General features: G+C 42.0%; 1 protein-coding gene across 4 annotated transcripts in view; it reads right to left on the bottom strand.

The window, feature by feature from the left end:
- Nucleotides 1–15,133, bottom strand: part of SCFD2 (sec1 family domain containing 2) — a 401,843-nt gene that overhangs the window by 120,627 nt on the left and 266,083 nt on the right. The window contains exon 6 of one of the 4 annotated variants that reach the window (XM_040483694.1): nt 3,564–4,104. The exons of the other annotated variants lie outside the window; for them this stretch is intronic. Coding sequence (XP_040339628.1) covers nt 3,983–4,104 — 122 coding nt within the window. The 3' untranslated portion in view covers nt 3,564–3,982. Of the gene's footprint in view, nt 1–3,563; nt 4,105–15,133 lie in introns of those variants that run through there. 4 annotated transcript variants of the gene reach the window in all.

Below are 15,133 nucleotides of genomic sequence, written 5' to 3'. Positions count from 1 at the left end.
GTTACTTTCTTTAAATGGCTTCAAAATATTTTCTATAAACTGTATCTTAGGTCCTTGTCTGCTTCTCCTAGATATGACAAAGATTTCTATCCAATTAGGAAATCGCCTTTAAAACAAATGATGGCTTTTACACAATAGCAAAAATGCTGGCAATTAAAAGAACAGCCAAACAAACAGGTTTGTGCTTTTAACCGAGTGAGCTATAGAATTGTTGAATCATTATATTTTACACCTGAAACTAATATAACACAGTGTTAATTATACTTGAATTACAAAAATAAAAACAGGTTTGTGCTCTTAGATGCAGACATACTGAGTTCTGCTGAATGTCAAGGCTGAATTGGGCTGAATGTCAAGGTTGAATTGGGGAATCCAGCTGCTTCTTATACTACATCAATGAGGACAGAACATTCTTGGCTGAGAGCCCTGTGCTTGTGGGCAATTTGTCTTTAAATTAGACTTCCCAGTAGCCGGTATCGTTCTGGGCTCAGAGTAGATGCTCAATAAACATTTTTTTAAAGGAACAAACGATTGAATAAAGGAACGAACGAACGAACGAAGAAACATCCTGGAAAAGAAATGTCTTAGGCATGGTGTTGGTCTCAGCAGCCAAGCCAGTGTCTTTTGTTCTTTTTCCCATTCCTGGAAATCCAGCCCCTTTAACACATCCTTTGTTACTCTAAGGACATTCCTCAGATCCCCACAAAGCAGGAGGTGATCTAGTCAGTCACATCTTTGGATAATGACAATTTTCAATTTCCAAGGAGAATTAAGACTATAAAGCCATTAGTGGCAAACCTTTCAAAATGCCTTTAGGAAACAAAGGTGACATTTCTGTGTACAGAATACCTTTAAAAAGCATTCAATTCGAACACTGTTCTACAGCATCAGATATGTCTAATTTTATACTTCACATTTGGATTCTATTTTTCCCTCTAAAAAAGGCACAAAGATAGCAAAATATTATGTGTGCCAATTCATGGAACAGTTGTTACTATTATGTATCTATTTCTGTGAGGATACTGTTATGGAGCTGTGCTCACAATAGAACCTTCATTCTAAATTTCTGTGCACCTTATGAATTTCACTCCATCTCAGCGCCCGGCCCCCCCCCCCAAGAAGTCAGTCAGGTTCCTTTAATAATACCAGTAAATGGCTCCAGCCTCCCACAGCTGCAGAGGTTTACCGTCCTGGGAGATTTTCAACGTAACAATTCATGCTTCCAATGAAAACAGTGACAGAGTTGACATGATTTACGGGGGAGAAGGACTGATTAGGGACTAGCACACTACCAAGCAAATATTAAACAACTACGGGGAACTTTTAATATGCAATGCTCTCTCTGTTCATAACAAAAACAAGCCAGGAACAATTTCCTGTGCTACAGTCAAGTGAAATGGAAACTTGTTTTTGAGGTTCCTTGTTGTGTGTTGTACACATTTCAGCAAAGCAACCTTCACCTATAAGAGGCACTGGCTCCTTCAATGACTCCATCCTTTCCATTTCAAATGGAAACCAGCTGCACTTCTCAACTGTAACAAGAGCACCTATGCAGGAGGTCAACGCTGAGCTGGACGACACCTCCCTGTGAAATGCATCAAGTATCTTTATTTCAGTTAAAGTCTATCTGTAGTGAATTGTCAGTGACAACCTGTGGCCTGAAATTCAGTTCCTTGATGCTCTCAGGGCATTATTATTTCTTCCTCCCTGGAGATCTAAATGAGCACATAATATACTATGAATTGGGGGTTGAAATAGACATTGATATCGAGAGACAGAAAAAGGTTGTGAAAAGACAAATCTGTGGATTTTCCATTAAGAGTAAGTAATTTGGAAAACCAATCTTGGACTCTCCCCCCCCCCCCCCGGTGATATAACTCCTCCTGGATGATTTGAAAATACCCCATGCCCCAACTCTCTGCCCGCAAATTTCCAAAAACAACAGTAAAAAAGATCCTGGCAGAAGTCAAAGGGTCAATGGGTCCTAAATAGCTTTCAGGCTCAAGTATGCACCTCCAACAATGAGAAATGTCCAGCCACGTTATAATGAATCACCTCTTGACAAGAGATTCCCAGCCATAAAAATGAACAACTGTGTATTTAGTGCTATGAACTACATAACTTACAAATCTCAATGGGGAAAATTTGAAATTGGGAAAGGCTGGGATATCGTATTAGTCTAAAATCACACACACACACACACACACACACACACACACACACACACACAGGGCAAAGGCAGGGAAGGTAGAAGCAGAAACTGCTCTACAATCCTGGCCGCGTAAATTGTCCTCTGTGATGTACTTGATAATTCCAGAAGAACCCAGGGCAATTTGTCAGGACTTCATGGCCACTCTGATGGACTTTTTGATACAATTCTTAAAAACAAGATTCAAAAAAGCATATTGTCTCTCTTTCTCTGTTCCTTTGCTCATGTAGAATAAAATTTGTTCATTTTCATAGCCTTCCAGAAGAGACAAACTAGCGATTTCCTGGTACTGCTCACAAGCCTGTTTCCAGCCAGTCAGCAAAATATCCATCTGCATTTATGGAGTTAATTGATGTCTATTAATTTTGCTCAGATTCTCTCTCCTCCTTCCACCTCCCTATCCCTTTTTTTTTCTTTTTTAAAGAGAGAAAGCTAATGCAAACCATGTTTATGTGCTCAAAGGCACAGAGGAAATTCATTACTCTGAGGAATAGCACACTCCACAAGTGAAATGAAAGTAATCTTATTTATGACAGGAAGGGGCCCTCGCTAGACTGAACCGCACCACACTTGGGCTGTTACACAGAAAAGGAGCTGCAGAGCTCCAGCACCAGTTCCAAATGGCGGCCTCACTGACAACAAACACATTTGCGGTTCTGGGTTTGGAAGCTCTCAGAAGCCCCAGAAAAACAGCCGTCTGAATAGGGACGAGAAAAGGAACCCGTTGAGAATGCACCGTTTTCCCCTCACACCTTTCTAGCACCTTCCTGGCACTCCGTATTACTAAATTGCAAAAAGGTACTTCACCAGGTCATGAGTTGGTGACATTTATCAAGTACCGGCCTGTACCTACAGCTATGCTAGTGTCATGGCCTAATTCCTTTATCATGAGGATTTTTCACTGTGGACTCATGGGCTCTTTCCCATGTAAATAAATAACGGAACTGTTTAAATGACATGTTTTCACAATAAATGTCCACTTGTGCCCTTGCGGACAATTCTCCCTTTCCTTCTTGAAAATCTCATCAACAGTAAGTATACTTCTTATTTAACTATTGGGGTTGTTTCCCCCCCCCCATGTGTTTTGTTTTGTTTTGTTTTCTCATTCATTCAGCCAACAAAAATCGCTTAGTTCTTGTGTACTAGATAGGAGCTACTGGAGGGTTAGTCTCTTCACTTTCTTTCTAAACTACTCTTCAGCACTCTACAAAGTCTTAATAAACATTATGTGGAAATTTGGCAGGAATCAGATGGTTTTATAGTATTTACGGTGTGGCTTCCTAGAACAACTTTTGCTGGAAGGTCCTCTGAGATCATCAGGCCCAACCCCTTGTTTATAGATGAGGAAACAGGCTCAAGGGTAAATCCTTTTTATTTAAAAAAACATACTTTCCAATACTCTAAGCAACTTCCCCTGTTTCCCATTGCAGGGAAGGATATTATTGCTTGGATTCTAGGCAGTGAGGGATTTTATATTCCCCTCATCTATATGAGAAGGGTTTGTCTCTTCTTCCAGCATAAAATCAAAAAGGTCAACTGAAAAGTACCTGGTCTTCTGAAGTCACATACAGGGATCCAATATACCAGAGCGCTATTGGGAATTCATCGGTTAACTATTTTGATCAATGCACCTTTATTAAGCCTTGTGCCAAGCAAGTGGGAGGCCCTGAGGAAAGCAAGGCGCACACGTTTTCCCACGTGGTTCCGGGTCATGGAGGGGAGGCAGGCAGAGAAATAGGTGAATGTGTTCACGTTACAGAACGGTATAGGTGCTCAGATGCAGGAACACAGGCTCTGTGAGAGAAGGGAGGCTCCTCCAGGATGAAGGGGACGCTTGCTCTGGAGACAGAGTGACAGTGACTCTTCCAGGCAGAAGGAACAACCTTTATAAAAGCCTGGGGAAGAAAGTCTCAGAGTTTTTGGAGAGTTGATATTAGTGGTCCACACTGGTGGGGAGGTAAGAAAGGGATTATAGCTAGAGTCTCTGATTTTTACCAGCCACACCTAAAATCCAAGCGTTCCTTCCTTGCCTTGCCCAAGTTCAATGTTTTTAAGTGTGGTATGCAACATTATCTGCCTGGCTATTCGCCCTGTAACCCAAGACACTATTCTCTGTTCAGCTTTGCCATACACAAAGGTGCTTCCATTTACCTTAAAAAGGCCCTGAATTCAATCCATCCAGCATTTATCAAGCACCTCATATGCACTACTCTCTGTACTGTGCTACCTCAGCTCTCACAGGGCGTAGTTTGGTTAGAGCATGGATCACACTGCATCTGGGCTCCTCAGCCTTCCTTTGAGGTCCAGGGAGGCCGGGTTCAATCCTACCTACTTCTGTAATCCTAGCACAATGCCAAACACAGAGTGGGACATCAACAAAAGTTTGTGAATGATACGTACGGATTTGGTGGGACCTAGCTCCATTCTCAAAATATAGTTAAGCACACCAAAAAGAAAAAAAAAAAAAGAAAAAAAAGAAAAGGGTTTCCTACATAGCATGTTTCAATGCAGATGGTAAGTGGACAACCAAAAAATGGTTAGGGGTCCCTGTTTACCGCAAACTAGCATAACTCAGCATTCCCTGCAATTAGGGCACAGGCACTATTTCTTTCTCTAAGCTTATAGTATCCACTAGAAAATTTTCCTGGTGTACTGGGTGGCAGATGTTTTGAATAAAAAGCAGACATTACAAGCTAATGATTTAGCAAAACAAACCCAAAGCCAGCAATTCGGGAGGGAGAACAGGAACCATGTCAAAACATCCAGCATTATTACAGGGTCTACTATTTGCTACCTCAGTTTTTCATTAAGCAAAACTCACTATGTTTAAGGCAGTTTTCAAAGCGTAAGTACGGAAAAACCCAGTAATAAAGACTAACCGTATACTCAGATGGTCAGGACACAGACCAAGATTATGGACTTTATGGCTCTGATCCACTACAGTTAGTGCTTAAACACCTATCATTCATGCAGGGTTTATTGCAGACCTACTATGTGCCTGGCACTGCACTATGCCCTGGGAATACATAGGTGAGGAATAGGACAGCTCTACCTTGAGGGAATTTACAACCTGGTAAAGGATACAGAGAAGTAAGTTTTAAAAGACTGCAACTAACCCAGCCTTTGCAGGAAGCAGCATGAGAGTGAGGGCGGGCTTCCCAGGAGAAGCTAGGTCTCTCCAGTGAGTGTTGTCAATCAGCAGGCAGTTCAGATAAGACTTTGCAAACTGACCAGCACATGTTTTCCATCACTATTCGCAAAATAGCTCGAGTCAGAGCGCTCACGCTGGCTTATCTTCCGAGGTGGTAACGCAGCGCCGTGTGATCTCAGAAGCTTTGTATTCAGACGACTTCATCAAATAATATTCTCATCAAAGTACATTTGCCTTTAAAAACGTATTAAGTTTGGGGGAGGTGGGGAAATGAAGACCAAAGTGGTAAAGAGTTTGGATTCTTTCATCTTCCTGCTGTAATAACTTGTTCAGGCCACAAAGAGGCACTCTGGGCTAAAGAATGAGGGGGCTTTTCTTTCCCACTCAACATTCCCTTCTCTTCTCTGTGAGGGGTTTTTAGAGAGCAACGGGGGCTTATCTAACACCAGGGGGACCAGCCGCTCTTGTAGAAAGGCAGATGTGTCCTGCACAAAGTACAGATGTGTTTGACTGCGCGGCCAAAATAAATCTTATTTACGCAGGAAAAATTAAATGGAGGCAGAGACTGCTTCTTAAGAGAGGGGGCTTCTATTACTAAAAATAACCATTTTTCCACCCGATCACCTCTGGGGGAGTAAGGGAATAAATCAATAACAGACAAAATTAAAACATTCAACAATAACAACGACAACAACAACCCTCGTAAAAGAAAACAAAGCTCCCAGGATAATGAGAACATTTTTGAAAAGGACACACGGCTGGAAGCATGGAAGCGGTTCTGATATTCTCTTTGCTGCTGGTTTTGGATGATCCTGTTTGAACAGGAATCTTCCCTAACCTCCATCCTGAATCAGTCAATAATCCAGTATCTGTGATATTCCAGTCAGTTGTCATGGAAATCAATTTAATGTCGCAAATTTAGCTTTGCGGTTACCATCCTGGATCATACAGGAGCAGAGAGCAAGAAAATCCTCCTATCTGTCCTGAGCTAACATTTTCATTTCTTAGGGGTTAAGAGGTTAAGAAATATTGGACAAACCGTATACTGTTATAATATGCATCCTTAAGAAATATTCCAATCTTTATGTAGATTTTCAAAACTCCACAGCATTTTTATCTAGCTAAAACTCCCGGGGTCTTTAGCCATGAGTGCGTTTACTAAATTTTCTTTGAACTAGACAACATAAGTGAATTGTGTTGGCAATGAGTAAGAGGTTCTAATTAGAAGATGGTTGAACAAAAACACATACTTGTTACTTTCTGAAACATTTAGTTTTAAATTGGGTTGGTGTGGATTTTTTTTTTTTTTTAAGTATCTTAGGGAACCTGAAAACCACACATCTTTCCCAAGATGGTATTTCAGGACATTAAAAAATGATCAAAATCTTATCCTCCCTCCTGCATCCGTCCCCATTCTCTTCTAAAAGAGAAAAGAAGCAAAAGTTCTTGCATAATATTCAAGTTTGGGTGGGCACCATTGACTAATTATAACACAATAGGCTATTTTCTGCTTCCTAAAAATAAGAAGGGCAATTATCCAGGGGTAAGGGTGGTTATGCAATGGTACCACATGGACCACACTTCACCCGCTGGAAGCAAATGTGGAAAACATTTCAATCACACGTAAAAAAGACCAGGAGAGAGAGGATGAATAAAAACATGCTGTGCAAAATAGCAAAGCAACTCGCCCAAATTCCTGAGGATGATGATGATGCTGTTTACATCTATAGTAAGTGATATATGGGTTTTACAAACCTCGGTCCAATTTTTAAAAAAGTATTTGCCCTTTCTTTTATTTTTTAAAGTTAAGCCAGTTAGAGTCCATCAGAATAAGGACTTTAAAATACTCAACAATAGTAAGATTAAGTTCTTTTAAAATTAATTTTGGGAGGGGGGCACCTGGGTAGCTCAGTCAGTTAAGTGTCTGACTTGATTTTGGCTCAGGTCATGATCGTGTGGTTTGTGGGTCTGAGCCCCGGGTTGGGCTTTGCACTGGCAGTGTGGAGCCTGCTTGAGATTTTCTCTCTCTCTCTCTCTCTCTCTCTCTCTCTCCCTCTCTCTCCCCCCTCCCCCACTTGCGTTCTGTCTCTCTTAAAATAAATAACTAATTTTGCGGAAAAAATAAAGAGCAATTTGTTATAATATGAAAAGCCCTGGATTAGGAATCAGGAGACAGGATCTGAGGTCAGCTTCACAACGCAGGAGTCCCATGCCCTTAGCAGGGCGCTTTATTTCACTGGTAGATTTTCTGTAAAATGAAGGGGTTGGACCACATGACTTCTGAGGCCCTTTCCAGCTCTATCAGTCCAGGATTTTAGTTCTCATAATCAGACTCTTAGAGTTGTAATGTACCATGACTGGCAAAGAGAATCAGCCAAGGCTACAGGTTGAAGACTGGACAGGCGACTGGCTAGAGGAAAATGTGAAAACAATTTCAAGAAAAAATTTATACAGCTGGTCCTTTACTCAAGTTATTAATCATCATCGTGCTCATGGCCATACCAATTCTTACTCCTCCCACGTTTCTCCATTCAGTCTCCCACCCTTCCAGACCTGTAGCTTCAAACCCTCTCCTTTCCTCAACCCTCCAGGGCTTCCTCCCTCAACCTTGCTGCTGGCGGGCGGCCTGACTTCCTCCTTCACTGGGAACCAGAAACCATCAGGGAGGCCCTCCACCAGTTCCCACCTCCCACCTTACAGGCTCTGCACCTGTGCCCACAATACTCTGGCTTCCCTCCTGCTTTGGTGAATAAGCCACCTCTGCTGTCGGCAAAAACGGAAGGCAAATCATATGCCTTCTCTACTCAAAACCCCTGAGACCCTGTTCTCACACAGAGCCAAAGCCAAAGTCTCTATGAAGGCTGACCAGGTCCTTGCTCTGCACTCGGTCGTCTCTCCTCCTGCCCCCACTTGCTCATTCCCAACCCTCTGGCTGTGGTGCCTGGAATAGACCAAGCAAGCAACGGCTTCGGGACCTTTACATCTGCTGTTTCTCCTGGCAAGTCCTTCCCCTAAATATCAAAAAGGCTCACTGCCTTGCTGTCTTTTGGTCTGCTCAAACATCTCCTTTTCAGGGAGGCCTCTCCTGGCCATCCCATTTAAAATGGCATACCCATATACCCACTCAGTGCCCTCCCTGCCCACTTTCCCTGCTCTATTTTTCTCCAAAGCTATAATCAGCATGTGACATACTCTGTGTTTATGGACTTCCCACACCAGAATGTAAGCTCTATGGTGGCAGAGATTTGCTGGCTACATTCATTGTCCTAAGCCCAGGAAGGGTGATAGCCCCAGCCACTCACATTCATTGAATGATTTAATTGATTTATATGACACTGTTAAGCATTTAAAAACTGGTGAAATTTTGATATTGTTACAGAATAAACCAAACCTTAAAAACTTAAATCAACTATTATAAATCTATTGTTCGTAGATTTCTGAAATGGAGAAGGATACACATAGATCATGTACACCTACAGAAAGTTAGACCTAAATCTTACAGTACTCCAACACTGCTCCAAATAACATGAGTTGCAAAATAAGGCAAAATTGCAATGCTCCTGACAAGCATTGCTCCTGACGGCAATAATCCAATGTTCTCACACTTCAGAGGCCAATTTCCTTCTGGTGATTTCTCCCCAATTCATCCTGAGTAGACAGAATCACTCAAGTCAGAGGGATTTATATTCAGTCAATCAATTCTTTGTCAGCAGGAAAACTCCACTGGGCCCATGATGTGCAGGTTTCATGCTTATAATTTCCTTCACTGCTAGACAGACATTTCTGGGGAAGAGTCCCAGCACACTGACTCTGTAGACCAAACACAGCCCTCCCAAAGGATGCTCAGGACACATAAATATCACAAAACCCATACCTGCCTGACTTTGCCCATTAAGAACTATGTAATGTGTGCGCTCATGCTGGACATGCCTCAGGTTGTCTGTGTCCATTCTTACTAGCCTTTAGACTAAGGGCAGCCACAATAAGTCTTGTTGTAACAACCTCTTGCACGATGTTCTCAAGATGGCCAGTTGTTAAGGAGAACAGCCAACAAAGCTACGGACGCGAAAGTCCAGTGCAATGTTCCGACCCTCGCTTGCTGAGGCAAGAATAATACTCAATGCTGAGATGACTGCAGTCACACAGGCTCTCTGACACCCAGATGACAGGAATAAACTGCAGCAAATTTCCTGGGGTGCAGTGTGACTCATATTCATCGGGAGTCTTAAAAAGAATTGTGGCCTTTGACCTAGTAATTCCATTTCTATGACTTTATCCTAAGGAAGTAATTAAAGATAAGGACAAAGATTTATGCAGAAGGATGTGTTCAAAATCTGGAAACAACTGAAACGTCCAAAAATAGGAAATGCTTAAATAAATAATAGTAGCTCTTAAAATATAATGCAACTATTAAAGGGAAATTTTTGAGAATAACTTGATGAGAACTCCTGATATCAAGGGTAATTTGCATTTAAGTTTTATTTGTATAGGTAGGTATACATATATTTATATATACACATGCCTATGAATTGAGAGAAACCTACCAAAATATTTACAGCGATTATCTCCGGTGATGGGCTTAAAGTTGATTCAGAAAATTTTTGGCTTCACATAAGAGACTGTTAAAAACTGAGAACAAACTAAGGGTTGATGGGGGGTGGGAGGGAGGGGAGGGTGGGTGATGGGTATTGAGGAGGGCACCTTTTGGGATGAGCACTGGGTGTTGCATGGAAACCAATTTGACAATAAATTTCATATATTGAAAACATTTTTTTAAATAAAAAAAAGAAATCTTTAAAAAAAAATTTTTTTTTTGGCTTCATAGTGTACTACCATAAACAGATATGTCTTAATTTTGAAAAAAAAAAAATACCACTGGACTATCAAGTGACATCATCAGGAGAAGACATAAGGAGTACAAAGCCTGCTTGGATTTAAAGGGGGTGGAGAGGGGCGCCTGGGTGGCTCAGTCGGTTAAGCAGCCGACTTCAGCCAGGTCACGATCTCGCGGTCCGGGAGTTCGAGCCCCGCGTCAGGCTCTGGGCTGATGGCTCGGAGCCTGGAGCCTGTTTCCGATTCTGTGTCTCCCTCTCTCTCTCCCCCTCCCCCGTTCATGCTCTGTCTCTCTCTGTCCCAAAAAAAATAAATAAACGTTGAAAAAAATTAAAAAAAAAATAAATAAAAAAATAAAGGGGGTGGAGAAACCCCCGCACTTGATAAGCTTGTGATCGTATCTCCGTGGCTGAAATTCTCACTCTCTCAGATGTATCACTCTTGTAAAAACTCACCTCCAAACAAGCTTCCAAAGAAACCAAATACAAGTTTATGCAGCTCTGTTGCTCAGCTGCCCACCCCCAACTTCCTGGCAGGTTCTCTGGTGGTCACTCCTTGATTTAATTTAGATTAATACAGTAGGTCTTAACGTGGCTACCCTGCTTTGGATCGCAAGCAATGCTAATTATTATCATAAAGGACTAGCGACCGGGGAGGTTTAAAGTTCAGGCGAGAGACCGCCGTCTACATTTCTGCTATTTGCCTTACTAAATTACAAGAGTCTGGTGAGTCAATATGAAAGATTCCAAACACAAAGGTCAACGCTGGGCTACTGACCTTCCTGACCCTACCTCAGAGCCAAGAATTGCAATGCCGTTCTCCCTCCCACGCCAAAACCATTAGCAACCAGCTTGTCTTGGTTGATTCTTTTCTTTCACAACTAGTTTTGAATAGATAATAGTTTTTCTGGTGCCCACACACTAAATTAGCATGCCATTTCATGACTTTCCTTCACTGTAAAGGCCTTTAATGCATTTGTAACAGTACTATCCTTGCTAATGTTGATTCACATTAATTACATGAAATACTCTCTTTCAAATCAGACTACGGTTCCGCTAAACATTCCTATGGTCTAGAGTAGGTGTAAAAAGCCAATTTACACATCTTGCGAATTCACGGGTCACTCATGCAGAACTAAGTAACAGACAAACTATTCAGAACTCTGTCCAGTTACTTTTCAGAAATAATTTTCAGAGAGCCTAAAGACACAAAGGGCAGACACAGGGAGAAGTGAGGCAACAGTCAGGACTATTCGTGCTTTTATAGTTCCCTATCCGGTCAGTCACCAAGTCCTAGGAATTCCCGTGCAAATAGCTCCAGTTCCCTGCCACTCTTCTGTGCTGGGGTCTAGGTTCCTACAGAGATAAATTCAGATCTCAGAGGAAGATTGCTGTTCCCCAGAGTACTTTCCTTTCCTTCCTGGGCACAAGTGATGTGTACCACTGCCATGCCTCGCCCACAGAGACCTCCAGATGTGACCATAGTAACCAGGCATTGAAGAACATGGAGCCTGGGTGTCTAGGTCACTATTCAGAGAACCAATCACGGATACTTGTCTTGGCCTTTTGATGAAAAGTTGGTGTGGAGGGTCCTAAGGCCAGGGTAGATGGTCTGGCTTTCGTTTGAGTTGAAATTGTGTCCCAGACATTCTTCCTTCCAGAATTTCTCTTGTAGCCCCATCATCGTCTTTCCCTAAACTCAAACTCTGCATTAACATGATAACACTTAAAAAGCGCTTTATTCTCTTAGAAATAATTTCTACCAAGACTAACCTATGTTTCACTCAGATGATGAAACCCTCATAATGTTTTCATATTATGCATAATGTTTTCTAATTAAAGCAGAAACCCATTTTAGAGCCATAAGCATTAACTTATTGGGCCATTTAACTGATGATAGACCTGTCAAATGTGTAAGGTCACTTTTAAAGTATGTCAAAAGCTTTCAAATGTCCTGTTGGTTTTCCACAATAACAACTCTCAGCTGTTTTTAACAATTGTCTTTAAATGGAGATCTTAAAACCCTAACACCGTACTTCCTCTTCCTAACTTTTTATAAAAGGGAAAAGGGTTTTAACTAATTCATTATTTAGAACGGCAACTTTCGCCATATTTTATTCCTATAGGTTTAGTTTAAAACTAACAGAGATTACTGATTTTTTTCTAAACTTGCAAATCATCCCCTGAATGGAAACACGCTGTATGGTATGATGGGCTTTAAAAGATACAGTCGTGCCTGTTCTCCTTTGAAGAGTTTGCAGTCGGGTGGGAGAGACAGAAATACAAATAAATAATGGCAATATAATGCAGGATGAAATAAGTTCTCCAGGGGCAGGCGGAGGGTGAGGGTGTTGGGAAAAGGTCATCAGAGAAGGCAACATTGGAGATCCGTCAGAATTTGAAGATGCTGGGGAGAGGAGAGGAAGAGAGATGGTGGGGAGAAGCGTTTCAGGCCTTTTTGACTAGGTTTTTCCTTTCCAGCAAATTTCTTTTATATACTTCAGGAAAATCTTGTTTTGTTCACATAAACAGTGCCGACAGATGAGTAAGGTAGTTGTTCTTCTGTAGTGTCTCTAGCCTTGGCCCTAGAGACCGTCAGACAGAGCCCAGGTGACATCGGTGCCAGGCGAGCAGATGGAAACCATTACCGGCTAATTCTAATCCGGTGACTGGATGCCAGCATCCCAATGTGAAAAACGAGGAGGGGCCGTAGGTCCATGTATCATAAAGCATGATGGTTAACGCCACTGGGGACGCTGTCATCAAGTGATTTGTGGTGTTGTCGGAAATTCTACCACAGTTTCTTATTCTTTCAGTTTGGGGGTAGGAAGGATACGATCTCCGGTAGGTTGGGAAAGGAGGTTGCACAGCAAGAAGATGTCGAAAGCAAGTTAACTACTGAGAGGCGCATACAAAAAGGAACAGACAATGACAAATGTCATTTTCTTTTACGGGGGCCTGAATTTTTAAAATTGGTAGTGACAAGGAATAAGAACACAGTTATCTTTCTGTCTTCTCTACCCGTAAGGTAGCCCTGAAAACGTGCCTGAGCCAACGCAAACAGTGCCTCCGAGGCTATTGGAGGCTGACATTAAATCAGCCAACAAATCCACGAAACCCTGTGTTCTGATTATTTCTCCTGACTTGCTTGGTTTTCTGAGAAACGTATATGTCTATATCTATAGTGTCACAGAGAACTGCGTATCTTTTTTTCCATCTAGCAAACTGGAGGTCAGAAAATTAAGTGAAAATACCTAATCGAGAGAATGGTGTATTCAAGAAAGGTTAGGCATTAGAGCTGGGAGACCTGGTTTTGAATCCCAGTTCTGTATGACTTTGGCAAGTTTAAACTTTTTCCTGATCTCTAAAGGGGGGATTAATTCCTGCCAAACTACCTCACAGGGTAATTTAGAGATCAAAATAGAAATGAGACAATACTTAAGAGACTGATGGGTCAGCTAGAAAAAATGCAAGAGTAAAGTTTTTCTTCTTAACATTAAGTAACAACAGCAAAATAATAATTAGAAACTGTATGTGTCTAGAGACTCTGACATTTTTACTCACTGCTTTATCCCCAGTGCCTGGCATAGTGCCTGGCACAAAGTTGGAGGGCAAGAATTACTTATTGTGTAAGTGATAAAAAATGGAGCCAGGTAAATCTGGAGATTAAGCAGTGCCCTTTGAAAACTACCCAAAAGGGGAAAGAAAGATGGGTGAAACTTCTGTAGTACATCATAGGCAACTGATTTAATTTGTGGTGCACGTGGGCAGTTGTGTCTTCTTGAGACCTTTGTGCATGGAGAGCCCAATAAGTATTTAGATCCATGGGTACATGGATCTAGATGTGGAATTAGACTCCAGAGAGGAAAAATCCTTTCGGGTGACACTACACCTCATTTCAAACAACTAGTTCACTTCCCTACTTCCCATTCCTTCTTTCTGATTTGAATTTGCTCACCAAAAGATGAGAATTGCTGAGATGAGTGGAAAGCTGAAGCCACGGCTCCAGTTCAACGAACTCCCGACTCTTACAGTACATTGGGACCATCGGGACCCTAGTTTACGAAAGCATACTCTGGGAAAAGGAATTACAGACCCATGTGAACCTGGCCCTGAAAATAACAGTGTGGCTACAGGATGTTCCAGGAATCTAGGAGACGTAGCCCTTACTGAGAAGGTGGAGTCTGGGTGGGCAGAATGCTATGACATCAGTCTCCTCTTCCAAATTCTAACTCATCTTAGTTCTCGTGTTTCTTTGTCTGTTAGGAAGCTCTGTGCCAAACGTAGACCAATATCAACTATACAGGACCTTGTGGCTTTTCTTTTAGAGTTTATAGCAATGATTATCTTACCTTTAGCTTCATTGTATTTTCCACTCTTATTTTCTTTTTGCCCTGGCATTACCACTGCTTTTGTAGCATGTTTCTCTGAAAACCACTTTGGATCTCTTTCAGCATAATGTTCATAGATGCTACTCCAACTGCCGGTGTGGAGTGAAACCTGATGAGTGTGAACCTGTAGTGTGTGTGCTCCATCACCCCTGGCTATGGCACGCCCTTACCACGTGAAGTTAGTCACCCAAGGGAAAACTTCATCCCCAACATTGAAAACATCTCTCTCTTCCGGTGGGAGACTGCAGGTGGGGGGCGGGGGGGGGGGGGCGCCCTGCTGATGACACGTCAGAGTTCTAGAGTTCTCCTTCCAATGAATCTGAGGCCAAGTTGGAACATAAATGCCACAGTCAGCAAGCAGCATTGTTCTTGTGCATGTGGAAACAACCAACCAATGGAATCCTGCTTTCAAGATGTCTGCTTTCATTAAATACTTGCAGCTGTGTTTCTAAAGCCATAATGGCAGGTCTTAGCCTTCATAAGGAAACATGAAGACTTGAAGATTAATTAACCTCTTCAACATGAAGGATTCTGGGCTAAATTTTGGCAC

This window comes from Herpailurus yagouaroundi, unplaced genomic scaffold (assembly GCF_014898765.1).
Source record: "Herpailurus yagouaroundi ecotype Mexico unplaced genomic scaffold, PumYag 28, whole genome shotgun sequence".
In the NCBI taxonomy this organism is placed as follows: domain Eukaryota; kingdom Metazoa; phylum Chordata; class Mammalia; order Carnivora; family Felidae; genus Herpailurus; species Herpailurus yagouaroundi.
The sequence above is the reverse complement of the archived record's forward strand: the minus strand, read 5'-3'. Positions and strand labels throughout refer to the sequence as shown.